Here is a 14065-nt window from a genome sequence, read left to right as displayed (position 1 = left end):
GCTAACAGCCCCGATAGATCAAGTCCTTATGCAGATCAAGGACGAGGAATCGCTGACGTTCCCAGGGAAGCTGAAGAGTGACCCCAACAAACGTTCACGAGATAAGTACTGCCGATTCCACCGCGACCACGGCCACGACACAGCAGATTGCTATGACCTCAAGCAGCAGATTGAAGCCCTTATTAGACAAGGAAAGCTGCAGAGATTCGTTAGCAAGGAGAGGGCGGATCCCCCCGCACAAGACCAGCACCCCCGACGGGACAATGAGCGACCAAGGCCCCCAATTGGGGATATAAGGATGATCGTAGGAGGGATAACCGCTGCCGGGTCATCCAAGAAGGCCCGTAAGACCTATCTCCGGCTGATACAGAATGTTCAACTGACGGGAGCCGTGCCGAAGATAGCAAGAAGAGAAGGTCCCGTGATCGGATTCTCAGAAGAAGACGCACGACGCCTTCACCATCCCCATGACGACGCACTCGTCGTCAGCTTGCGTGTAGGAGATTACAATATGCACCGGGTGCTCGTCGACAACGGCAGTTCAGCAGATATCTTATACTACACCGCGTTCCAGCAGATGAGGATCGACAGGGGGCGACTGATCCCGACAAATGCCCCGCTTGTCGGCTTCGGTGGGAGCCGAGTATTCCCACTGGGCGCAGTTACCTTATCCGTAGTTGTGGGTGATTACCCCCAACAGATAGCCAGGGACGTGACATTCTTGGTTGTTGATTGCTCATCAGCCTACAACGCTATCCTCGGGCGACCCACGCTCAACTCATGGAAGGCAGTAACCTCCACCTACCACCTGATGATTAAGTTCCCAACTGACTACGGAGTAGGGGAGTTGCGCGGGAATCAGATGGCCGCGCGCGAATGTTACATAGCCATGGTGGAAATGGAGGATCAGGTTCAGACTTTAAGTATAGAAGAGCACCGGACGGTAACGGAGCCGGTTGAGAAGCTAGAAGAGATACCCCTTGACAGTTCCGATCCTGGCCGAACGACCAGAATTGGAACACTCGCTAACACCACGACCCGTCAAGAGCTCATAACATTCCTTAGGCAAAACCAAGACGTATTCGCATGGGGTCATGAAGATATGCCAGGAATAGATCCTTCAATCATGGTGCATAAGCTGAATGTGTCGCCCGCCTTTTCACCCGTCAGACAAAAGAAGAGGGTGTTTGCCCCGGAGCGGGACCGAGCCATAGCAGAGGAAGTCAGAAAACTACGGGATGCAAACTTCATCAGGGAAGTGTACTATCCCGACTGGTTAGCAAATGTAGTGATGGTGAAGAAAGCGAGCGGAAAATGGCGAATGTGTGTGGACTTCACCGACCTTAACAAGGCCTGCCCCAAGGACAGCTACCCCCTCCCCAGGGTCGATGTCCTAGTAGACTCTACGGCCCGACATCAGTTGCTGAGCTTCATGGACGCTTTCTCAGGATACAACCAAATCCGGATGCACGAAGCCGACCAGGAGAAAACGTCGTTCGTGACCAGCCAAGGCCTATTCTGCTACAAGGTCATGCCCTTCGGCCTGAAGAACGCGGGCGCAACATACCAAAGGCTCATGAACAAAATGTTCGCGCAACAAATTGGGAGGAATGTCCAGGTCTATGTAGACGACATGCTAGTCAAAAGCCGAAGGGAGGAAGATCATTTAGGAGATCTCAAAGAAACATTCGACACCCTTCGCTCTTACAACATGAAACTCAATCCGGGGAAATGTGCCTTTGGAGTGACGGCAGGAAAGTTCTTGGGATTCATGGTGTCTCAAAGAGGGATCGAGGCAAACCCGGACAAGATCCGGGCCATTATGGATATGGCACCACCAAGAAGTGTGAAGGAGGTGCAAAGCCTCAATGGAAAGATAGCGGCACTGAATAGGTTCGTGTCAAGGGCGACGGACAAATGCTTGCCCTTCTTCCGAACATTGAAGAAATCCTTCGAATGGACTGACGAGTGCCAACAAGCGTTCGAAAGATTGAAGGCTTACCTCTCCTCCCCACCACTGCTAAGCCCGTCGCAGCCAGGAGAGGAACTTTTCCTCTATCTAGCCGTCTCCCCCGCAGCCGTTAGCGCGGCCTTGGTCAGAGAGGAAGAGAAGGTGCAGAAACCCGTGTACTACGCAAGCCGAGCGCTTCACGGTGCCGAAGAGAGATACCCGCCCATGGAGAAACTTGCCTTCGCATTGATTACGGCAGCCCGTAAGCTCAAGCCATACTTCCAAGCTCATACTATAAACGTCCTAACGGACAAGCCCCTACGACGGGCGATGAGCAGCCCTGAGACGGCAGGACGATTAGCACTCTGGGCCATAGAACTAAGCGAATTTGACATTCAATATCGCCCGCGGACCGCCATCAAGGGACAGATCGTCGCCGACTTTATAGCTGAGTTCACCCATGGGGAAGATGAGGGGGCAGCAGAGTCCCCTCAATGGAGCATGTATACGGACGGATCGTCCAACAGACAAGCCGCAGGGGCCGGCATCGTGCTGCTGTCGCCCGAAGGAGACACCATCGAATGTATGGTCCGTTTCGACTTCCCTGCCACCAACAATGAATCAGAGTATGAGGCTCTGATAGCAGGACTTGACCTTGCCAAAGCAGCAGGAGCCGCCAGGGTAGTCATCTACTGCGACTCACAGGTCATCACTAACCAAATAAACGGAGACTACGATTGCAAGGGCGAAAAGATGAAAAGGTACCTTGGCGAAGTAAAGACAAGGGTGGGAGACCTAGAAGCCAAAGTCGTCCAGATTCCCAGAGAAGAAAATCAGAGAGCCGACCGTCTTGCGAAGGCCGCTTCAGCTGAGCAAATGGTCATCCCTGGTAATGTACTCTCTTTTGTACAGCTTTCCCCGCTAATAGATCTCGGCAACATGCAGGAAATATGTTCTGACAGCAGCTGGGCAGCACCGTTAGTTTCGTACTTAAAAGACGGGGTCTTACCAGACGAGAAGGACGCCGCAAGGAAACTTAAAGTCCAGGCGGCAAGGTTCGTCCTGATAAAAGACGTCCTATACAAGAGAGGTTTCTCCCGACCGTATCTAAGGTGCTTGGGTACGGAAGAAGCAGACTACATCATGAGAGAAGTACATGAAGGAATCTGCGGAAACCACTCAGGGTCCAGATCATTGGTACACAAGCTTGTACGAGCAGGGTATTATTGGCCCACCATGCAGAAGGACGCCGAAGCCTATGTCAGGACCTGCGACAAATGCCAACGGTTCAGCAATATCATCAGACAACCGACCGAAGAGCTGACCCCAATGACAGCCCCATGGCCGTTCGCACAATGGGGATTAGACATTATGGGACCATTCCCTACAGCTATACGGCAGCTGAAATTCCTGGTAGTAGGCATCGACTATTTCACGAAATGGGTGGAAGCCGAAGCTTTAGCCACGATTACGGAGAAAAACGTTCGGAGCTTCGTCTGGAGATGCATCGTATGCAGGTTTGGCATTCCTAGAGTCTTTGTCTCGGATAACGGGAGACAGTTCGACAACGATCACTTCCGGGACTTTTGCTCACAGTTGGGAATAAAGAACCACTACTCCTCCCCCGCCCACCCTCAAGCTAATGGACAGGTCGAAGTCACGAACCGATCCTTGCTAAAGATCATCAAGACTCGGCTCGAGGGGGCAAAAGGTATATGGCCCGAAGAATTGCCAAGTGTACTATGGGCATACAGAACGACGGCAAGAACACCCACAGGAGAGACTCCGTTCCGCCTGACGTACGGAAGCGAAGCAGTCATCCCGGCCGAAGTTGGACTCGCAAGCTACAGGGTACACAACCACGATGAGAGCAGAAACGACGAGGCTATGCGACTACAGCTCGACCTAGTGGACGAGATCAGGGCAGCAGCAGAACAAAGGCTCGCTAGGTACCAGGATCGCATGGCCAAATGCTACAACTCTCGGGTCCGACACAGAGACTTCCAAGTCGGAGACCTTGTTCTTAGAAAAGTCATGGGCGCCGCTAGGGACCCTACCCAAGGGAAGCTCGGCCCCAATTGGGAAGGTCCTTACCGAGTTTCGTCGTGGCAGAGAAAAGGTACTTACCACCTTGAAACATTGGAGGGACAGAAACTACCACATCCGTGGAACACCGAGCACCTACGGAAATACTACCAATAGGAGCAGCAGCATGAAGACCAACTCCTTTTATATTTTCAGCAAATTATAGTTTAACTCCTCAGATTTATCGTTTATTTTAGTTTTTTCGCAACAACTTTTTTAGCCCAAAGGGCAGGATTTGGTTTTAATTACTTTTATTTAAATGCATGGCAATAAGAGGAGTTTTATTCAGAAATTGCTGAAGTGTATTTTCCTTCCGACGGACCACTAAGTTTGCAGCCCAAAAAACGACTAAGTCCATAACACACGGACTAAAGAAAAAGCCGACGGTCCAATAAGATGGAGTAACCATCACAGGGCCCAGGCCTTAATAGTTGACGGATTAATGAAAGATGTCAAGGCATCAAGGCTAAAAAAGCCAAGAGAACAATGGTCCGAAAAGGCTAAAAAGCCGACGGATCAACAAAGATGTCAAAAGACATCAACACCTAAAAAGCTGACGGGCTAAAACGATGTCAAATGACATCAAGGCCAAGGCCAAGAAGGTGACGGCCCAAAAAGGCTAAAAGCCAAAAGACTGACGGTCAAACAAGATAGAGTAACAATCGTAGGGACAAAGTCCTCAAAACTGACGGACCAAAAGGATGTCAAACGACATCAGGGCCAAGGCCAAGAAGGTGACGGCCCAAAAAAGACTAACAGCCTAAGGGCTGACGGTCCGATAAGGTGGAATAACCATCTTTGAGGCAAGGTCCTCAAAACTGACGGACCAACAAGGATGTCAAAAGATAACACTTGTAAACTGACGGTCTCAAAGCTGACGAGGTATTCAAACAGTTTAAAAAGCCGACGTATTAAAAGCAGACGGGAATTTCCAACATTTGTCTGAGATAGAGATAAAAGCGACGGAAATGAAATACGCGCAACTATGCATAAACGTCAAGGGCACTTAAACATTACAATTGTTTAAAACTACAATTGTTTAAAATTACAACTGTTTAAAAACTACAACTGTTTAAAAAATTACAACTGTTCTCCAAAAAACCGTCTAAAGATTACAACTATTTTCAAAAAATTTTTACATAGCCATGGTTAAGCAGGAGGAGCGTCAGCAGGATTTCCGTCAGCCTGATGATCTTCAACATCCACGATAACGGTTGGAGAATCTGAAGCTGTAGGATTAGCAGCAGGCTGAGCCAGGACTACCGAGCCGTCACGCTCCGGAGTGGGTTCTGGCTGAAGAGAGACGTCGTCTCCATCATCCATTGAAATCCCAGATAAGTCCAGCTCTGGGAAGGCCGACGCGACCTGTCGAAGGCAGTCATCGAACCCAGTGCCGTAATATTGACCACATGAGTCAATAAATGACTGCGACGTTTTGAAGTGTCCAATCGCGTCAGCCCCCGCCGTCTGTAACTTCTCCTCCAGAGCCGTCACCTCTCCTTGGAGCTTGACGTTCTCGCCACTGATCGTCGTCAGTTTCTCCTTGACTTCCTGCAGCTCCTGGTTAAGAAGACGGACGGCTTCCTTATACTGAGCCTGCTGATTCAGCAAGTTCTTGTTATGGCTGCGAACTCGACTGACGACCCCCTCCTTCGCCACGCAACGGTCACGGAGGGCTTTGACACGAACCAAGGCCTGAAAGAGCATTTCCGTCAGATAAAAAGTACGCCAAAACAAGATACGGTATGTTCAACCCAAAAATGTGAGAAACTTACCCTGGAGAGATCAAAGAGGGCCGACGCCCCTAAATCCTCCGTCCCTACTTGATCACAGGGCTCCATGTCCGTTGGTTTTATCAGGGACTCAACCTCCCCGACGGCATATTCTTTGTGGGTTAGGAGACGGCACGGACCCTCAGTGACGGGACCAGCAGAAGTCATCACCCCCTTTCCCGCACCATGGCCAGACGTCGGAGGGGACTTTTCCTTCAATGGTTCGACTGACGGAGTGACGGCAGGCTTTTTTGAGGGACGGCCGTCACTCCCGTCAGGTTTCCTCTTCGCCACTTTGGCGACGGCCGTGGGGGTTGACGAGGCTTCCCCCCCTGCTTCCTTGGCCTTCCTCTCCTCCTTCTGACGAGCTGCGGCAGCCCGTATCCTTTGCTTCGCAGAATCCATCTCTACAACACAAAAGAAAACACTTTAGGAAAAGTGACGGAAATAATGAAACTGACGGAAAAATAAAAGTCTACTTACGACGTCGCGCAAACTCCTCCAACCTACGAGCTTCCGCTGACGGATTTGGGCCCCCACAGTATAGATGGAGGGTGTCAAGGGTAATCAAATCCCTGCACTTACGGTCCTCCAAAGGAATTTCTAGAATCCGATGGATGAACTCCTCCTGCTCGTCAGTTATATGCGGACGGGTATAAGCTGGAAAAAGAAAAAATAACAAGTGTTAGCACCGTCACTTCAAAAAACGCACGAGCCTCATGGGTGACGGGATTAACCTGAATCCTTGACAAAGGCCCAGGTATTGTCAAAGTAACCACTGGGCATCGTCGCCCACTCCTCCTGACGGCACACCCAGTCCGTCCCCTCAACGAAAAAATACCTACTCTTCCAGTTCCTATTTGAGTCAGGCATATCTGACACTAACCGTAGCCCTTTCTCTCGGGCATTAAAATGATAAGTCCCCTTAGACGAGGCAATGTGATGAGGCCTATAGCAATAAAAAAATTCTCCGAGTGTAAGCTGACGGTGCCCTCCACTAAAGCTGCCCCACAGGATTTCAGCTCCTATAAAAGTCCTCCAGGCGTTTGGGGCAACCTGGGTGACGGATATTCCAAGGAAGTCAGCTAGTTGACGGTGAAGAGCCGTCAACGGTAACCTCAGGCCGGCAGCAAACATGGCGTCATACATGCCAACGTCCGCTGTCCGCCCGGAGTAACACCTCTCACCCTCTCTAGGGAGACGGAGGGGGATGTGGTCTGGGATCTGATAACGGATCCGTAACTCCCTAAAAACTTTACCACTCATCCCAGGCAAAAATCTGTTGACGGCCCAATCCTCAGGAAGAATGAAGGGACGGTTATCTACGGTACCCTCCGAAGTTCCTTCACTGGATCTCTCCTCCCCGTCACTATTTCCTCCGTCAATATCCATTCCACCCCCGTCATTTTCATCCCCTCTTCCCTCATCTTCTCCCTCAGCAAAACTCTCATTGCCGTCAGGAGATTGGGCTGACGACTCTCTCTCTGACGGGAGGGAGAAGTCCGACTCGTTTCCGGAGCCAAAGGTCTCGTCGTAGCCCGCTCCTTCGCGGACTGACGACTCGTCACAAGACGCGTCACTCGACATCTGACTACCTACAAGTGACGGGTTCAAACTAAATACCTAGGCTGACGGCCTCACTAATGAGGCAAAAATAAAGAGAAGGAGAGAGGATGAAAACTTACCGGTATGGAAGCCCTCTGGACGGCTACAGCAACGGATAAGCTGACGGAAGTTAAAGCTGACGGAAGGTGATCGACGGTCTGTCTCTCCACAAGTTCAGCAAGGATGAAATAGTGAAAAAAGTGACTGGAAACGCTGTTTATATATGGAAAAAAATGGCGCGGAAGACGAAGCGACATCTCGTCAAAAGTGAGGCCAATGGGAACGAGCCACCTGTCCAAGGCATTAAATGCTCAGATCCACGCAAACGATGTTTCTGCCTCTTTTGAAAAAACAAACTCCATAGCCCGTCAGTACAGAGGGTGACGGAGTTATGGAGTAGGGGGCAAATGATGAGGATAAAATTATGCTGGCCAGCGTGACGGTACATAACGGACAAGAGCGACGGTGAAGACCTAAAAAGAGACTGACGGCACATACTTAACAAAGGAGACGGTGAATGCCTTGCAATGGTGACGAGACGTTATTGCCGTCAGCATACCTTCTAGGCTGACGGTGACCTAAGGCAAAAGGACACAAAGACGAACGTCCTGAAGGTCATAGGATATGTGTAGACTGACGGGATGCATAGACTGACGGCGTCAGTCTATGAAACGCCTATTCTACACATTTACATGTACAAATAAATAACTTGCTCCCCACGTTTCATGGAACCTAAGGACTCCTATATGGAAAGGATCCCGTAAAATACGCCCAGGAAGACTCCGATAAGGAAAAGACTTCTACTCCAAGGAAAAGAGGGTCAGCCCTCTCTACTATAAAAACCCAAGCACCCTCACAAACCAAGGTACGCGTAATTTACCCTCTCTAGCACTCTAGAGCAGTGAGAATAATTCTAATTTGACCTTCGGAGGGTACTTGGCCGGTACCACACCGGTACTCCCCGCTAGGTTATTCTTTTTTCGTTGTGCAGGTGCCATTAGTGATCGTACGAGGAACGTGTGACTCATTGGTGGTATTGTTTTCGGTACCATCAGAGCCCGTTGATCCATAGTTGTTCAAATCAGAATTCTTATCCTTTACTGCTTCATTGACTTGTGACCTGCAGTTGATGTTGGGGAAATTACGACATCTCATCTACTTCTTGGCATATGGTCTGAAGTAATTGAATCACCAGTTCATAAGATAATGGCTTTAATGATGAGAAAGCCAAAGAGCTGGAGTCTTAAGTTCTGAACCTGGATTTGTAGATAATTGATACATTCATTTGATTTTTGTTACCATATATACTTGTAATTCTATATTTTTTTGGAGATGGATCAATGATATTGTCTATTCTTTCTTTTGAAGTTGCAAGTTCTGTCATGGACATTTCCATTAGGACTTTCTCAGATTGCTTCCCTGTTGAGATTGCCTAGCTATATAAGTTGTTCTTCATATGGATACAATTTTTATTGAATGCCTAATGTTTCCATTGTCCCAAATTGAGGACGCTTTTGCGTGAAAAATTGTTAAGGGCATGTGATGGAGTTTGCCGGTTAGGTTAGTGTTATGAGTCTTAATTATGACAATAACTTATTTTCTTGTTGTGTCACACCTTTCTCGCTTGCCAGCAGTTTCGTTACGAAATGGGCTTTTCCTTGAGGGAACAATGAAACGAGGATCTGAAACACTCTAGGCAAGTCTCACACTGGGATTCCAAATCATTGCGTAGGATTACTACATAAGGACCGCAATAGACATTGGTCTGCAATGTGCCCAAGTATAGGAGTCTGCACTTTGCAGCAATGTTTTATGGGGTCATATATTTTCAATTGAACCTATTCACTTGATTATTTTTTAGCATATGTTTTGATGCTAAAGGCGAAAAAAAAAAAAATGGTTACAACTTCAGTTATTCTCATACTTGGGCAGTTTTACCTGTCTCTACAATTGAGTGGTTTTCATCTTCCTTAACAATGTCCACATCACGAGCTAGTAATTGTGCCTTGCCCGCTTCTTCATCCCAGTCGATCCTTATGACAAAGACCAATAGTAAAACCAAGCAAGCTACCATTCCCAAAAAGAAACCAATCAACAGCCCACCAAGTCCAAGTGCGGCCTTAAAGGCTAAAAGCACACCTAAGGGTAAAGCTAGAAGGTAGAACCCACCAAGGTTGGCATACATACCCAACCATGGCCTAGCTGTTCCCCGGACAATTCCTCCACATACTGCTAATGGAAAATTCACTACTTCCACCAAAGCCATTAGCAACATCATCTTCTTTACACATCTTATAGTCCCCTTATCATGGCTAAACAGAGGCCCCCATATTCCTCTGGCTGCTACCATCACTGCACCACCTATGCAACCGGCTACGATGCTCACTCCCAGAGACACATATGCCGACTGGTACGCAGGACCGGCATGGTTTGCGCCAAGCTCATTCGACACACGGGTGGATGCACATGTTGCCAATGATAACATCACAGAGTAAAGCAAGTAATCAAAGTTTAGCACAATTGCTAACACTCCAACAGCCTGCTTTGCATTCCCTAGCCTCCCTGTGAGCAAGACTAAAATCTCATAACACCACCATTCAAGGCAGGCGGTAAGGCAACAAGGCCCGCAGAGCTTGATCAACCTTAGCCAGTCACTAATGCTTTGTTCACACCACCCACCTTCCTTCCACCCTCTCTCTCTACTATTTTCCATTACAAACACATATAAGGCAAGTAGAATCACTACCATGAGATCAGTGATCCAAATTGCCATTGAAACTCCCTCAAGACCCTTAACTTTTGCGAGAAATATATTGATAGGAATGTGAACAGCTAGAGCTAGAGCCGAGCTAAACATTATAGGAACAGTTATACTCTGTGAGCTCAAGTAGGCTTTGAGTGGACATAGAAATGAAGTGATTACCAAATCAGGAAGGAGATAGAAGAGATAGGTCTTTGCCACAATTGAAATGTCTTTTTGTTGGCCAAAATAAATGAGAATTTTATCAACGTTGAGCCACAAGAAAGTTATAGGTAGTGTGGTAAGTAGTAATAAGAAGATTGCCATGAGAAGGGTCTTGTGAAGGAGTTTAAAGTTTTTGGCTCCGTAAGCTTGACCACATATGGGTTCCATGGCGCCACAGAGGCCGTTCAAGACAGAGAAGCCTGTGACATTCGCAAACGTGAACCCAAGTGCACCTCCTGCCAATTTGAGCTCCCCAAGCCTGCCTAAAAATGCTGTTGTGATTGCTATCTTTGCAAACCATGTCAAATTCATTGCTACCAATGGAACAGCAATTCCCCTTTGCGCTTTTAGCTCCGAAAGCATAATCTTTGATAAGCTAGCTGGCCATTTTTGAGTTAGAGGTGGGGGAGATGAAGGTGTTTGAAAGGTTTTCTTACTTGGGTTCTCTTCAAGTTTTGTGGCAGTAGACATTATTGCTGAGCAAAATGGCTTGGTGGGTTTGTTTCAGATATCTATTTTTCTTAGTGTAGATGAGAGAACCTGGGCTCTACTTGGATAAGATTAATTATGTTGAGTGCATGAGTTTCGTGAGAATGTTGGTTTCTAATTGAGCAAATGCGTCGGCTTTTGTAACAGCCAATGAAGAAGGAGAGGGATTTGGTGGTGGATCTATACTATATTGCGTGATGAGAATGCATGGGCGTGGCCATATATATATATATATATATATATATATGTCATGCTGAAAAAACTTCTCCAGAATCAAATCTCACGAGATTTTGGTGTCAGATTATTTGTGATTTTTCGTGATGAAAAGGATATTGAAAGAATGAAATCTTGTAGGAAAGTAACTGCTTAATCTATGAAATTGAAAACCTAGAACGTTCCTCACTGTTTTCTGATGCTTTCCATACACCATATGGGCACGACAAAAATTAAATAGAGAGAGAATGAGGAAGTAATGCTAAACATTTTGGTCTTAACGCCCAAAACTACAAAAATTAATATTCCTTATTTCTTATTCATAAATTAAAAAAAAAAAAAAAAAAATCCTTGTAAAGCAATGTCAAAATCTGGGTCTAAGAAAACCCGTGTATTTTGTTGACAAAGATTTTGGTTGGTCGAAAATTGAGATTCAGATCTCTTCGTTGCCTTTCTTGGGAGTCTAGAGGTGCCTCATGTAAATTTTTGTCCATTGAGCTTACTTGTCCTAGGGAACTCAAAGGGGCCGGGATTGTTTCTTAGCAATCTGCATAATTATTTATAAGGATTTGGAGGGTTTGAGGTCACGATTTGGTGTAGGGCAAAATCTGTAATTTAATTTCTGTAATTTATTATTTATTTCTAGCATGTAATCCATGCAAATGCATTGATGCACTTAAAATTAAACACAATTTTTATAATAAAAATATAAAAATATAATTAGTCAAATTATAAAAAAAAAATAGCATGTAACACATGCATACTTATAGATACATTTAAAATTAAACACACTATTTATCATACAAATATAAATAATTAGTTAAATTATTTTTTTAAAAAGTAAATGTAATTAGTTACATATTAAAATTCTTATCCAAATTTAATACTATTTATGAATTTTTTTTTTCTAATTTTTAATAAGATAGAACATGTGGTGATCTTTGTTGTGTGGTGATTTTTATTGAATATATGTGATTGGTTTTTGTTTTTGTTTTTGTTTTTGTTTTTTTTTTTAAATTTTATAGTTCATTAATATTATATTCTTAATATTTTGTACTCATTAATTCACTTAGCACAAAGATTTAAAAACTTAAGTGGATATATGGCACGAACTTAAGTTGATAATTATGATGTGGTCTCCATATAAATTTAGACATATGGCTCAAAATTGAATTCTTATTTCAAATTTTAATTGAACTGTCTCTAAGCTTTGCCTATACGCACGCGCGCGCGCGCACACACACACACACACACACACACACACACTAGTGTGTGTAGCATAATTACAATTATATGTTTCAAATAATACATCTTTTTTAGAAGAGGTTCAAATTATACATGGTATTAGCTTTCATTTTTTTAAACCGTACATTTCTAAAATATGTAAGAGTTTCTCATTATATATATATGATTTAGAATTTAATTAGTTTTAGACTTTTTTGTTTTTGCACCTAATAATTCACTTGCCACAAAAATTAAAAACTTAGATGGACACGCAACGAAAAATTATACTCCAATTTAGAATCTAATTGGATTTGATCTTTTCAATTTTTACACTCAGTAATTTACTTGGCACAAAATTAAAAATCAAATGAGACACGTGACGGTGGAATTGAGAATCCAATTTAAATCTATTATGTAATTTCTGGAATGTAGGGTTTAGGGTCATTATTTATTTGATATTAGGTGCATCTAATGCCTTTTAAGTTAAATTAGAGTCATATTATGGTAGGAAATTAATTAGGAGCTGTTTTAAAATATGTTTTCATGTCAGCCAAGTTTTACAGAGCCTTTAAATAGGCCTCCAAGTTTGTAAACGAATTTTCAATTTAATAAAATTTCGGAGTTTTTTTCTCAAATTTTTGGTTAATTCTAGACTATCTCTCATTGTAGATTCAAGGAACCCTTGTGGATTTAAGGTTATTTTTCAGAAGCAAGCGTGGTTTTGTTTTTTTTTTTTTTTTTGTGTGTTTGTGTCTTGATTGAAATTGACATTAAGAAAACTAGTGAGATTGGCGGTGGAGAATTAGTTTTAATTAGGGTTTACAACAATGTGGTAGGTATGTGCCCGTTTGAGATCCCATTTTGAAACAGTACTTTTTTAAAGTTAATTTTTTACTACATAATTTTTTAAAACTTAACATTTTCAAAAAGTTGAAAGAATAAGTTATACTAAGAACTTTTATGTTGTCATACCCCAATTCATCATTTGCATGATATTGTTTTCTTTGGGAGTGATACATGGCCTTATTCCTCAGGGTTTTAAAAAGCCTCATACCAATTAGAGTCCAAGGTAGAACATATAAGGCGTAAAACCTCCCCTTACCTAGATGATATGGGACTCATCCAACATTTGGTTCTCTCTCAACTCACCCCCTTAAGAGGTCTTTTGGTCTTATGGGTCCCCACAATAGGTGAAGGAGAACCAAATTAGTCGAGTCCTGCATCACTAATTAGGTAGTCGGAGGTCTTGCACGTTATATGAAGGCCTTACATTCCAATTGGTATGAGATCTTTTATAAAACCTTGAGGGATTAAGCTATGCGTCACCCCCTATGAGGACAATATCATGCTCATGATGAGTTGGGGCATGACAACATATAAGTTCTACCCCAACATATTTTATTGTCAGTCAAGAAGATGGAAAGATTTCTTTTTAGGTAAATGATAATTTTCTTTAAAAAAAAATGTGAGATTGAAAAAATGCACATGGATTCCTTCAATTATTGCAATACATCATGAACCCTTTTCAAAAGAAGAAGTTAATGGATATGGAATATATTTTGTTTTAGATTGTTATATAAGTATAGCATTATATTTTAGGACCATGAGTATGGGATGTGATGCCCCAAATTGATATTATATTAGTAAAATATTTGTTGTGTGGGTCTGTGTTGAGCTTTACGTTGGGCACATATTAGGTTGATATGAGCTTTATAAACAATTACAAGAAATTTGAATTGTGACTAAGCTAGTCTTTTTAGG

The 14065-nt window shown here is 44.3% G+C and overlaps 2 protein-coding genes across 2 annotated transcripts; both read right to left on the bottom strand.

Annotated features, from left to right (window-relative positions):
• Window positions 1-4109: 4109 nt before the first annotated feature.
• LOC126709344 (uncharacterized) lies at window positions 4110-7421 on the bottom strand. The gene is made up of 4 exons (XM_050409552.1): window positions 6546-7421; window positions 6292-6468; window positions 5812-6215; window positions 4110-5731 (listed from the first exon to the last, which is right to left on the bottom strand). The coding sequence occupies exons 1-4, from the start codon at window positions 7393-7395 to the stop codon at window positions 5186-5188; spliced, it is 1977 nt and encodes a 658-aa protein (XP_050265509.1). The 5' UTR covers window positions 7396-7421; the 3' UTR covers window positions 4110-5185.
• A 1675-nt stretch (window positions 7422-9096) lies between these two features.
• LOC126709345 (protein DETOXIFICATION 56) lies at window positions 9097-11073 on the bottom strand. The gene has a single exon (XM_050409554.1). It carries the CDS (start codon window positions 10847-10849, stop codon window positions 9332-9334), a length of 1518 nt encoding a protein of 505 aa, XP_050265511.1. The 5' UTR covers window positions 10850-11073; the 3' UTR covers window positions 9097-9331.
• Between the last annotated feature and the right edge of the window lie 2992 nt (window positions 11074-14065).

The sequence above is a fragment of the Quercus robur genome, chromosome 12, assembly GCF_932294415.1.
Source record: "Quercus robur chromosome 12, dhQueRobu3.1, whole genome shotgun sequence".
Taxonomy (NCBI): Eukaryota; Viridiplantae; Streptophyta; class Magnoliopsida; order Fagales; family Fagaceae; genus Quercus; species Quercus robur.
The sequence above is the reverse complement of the archived record's forward strand: the minus strand, read 5'-3'. Positions and strand labels throughout refer to the sequence as shown.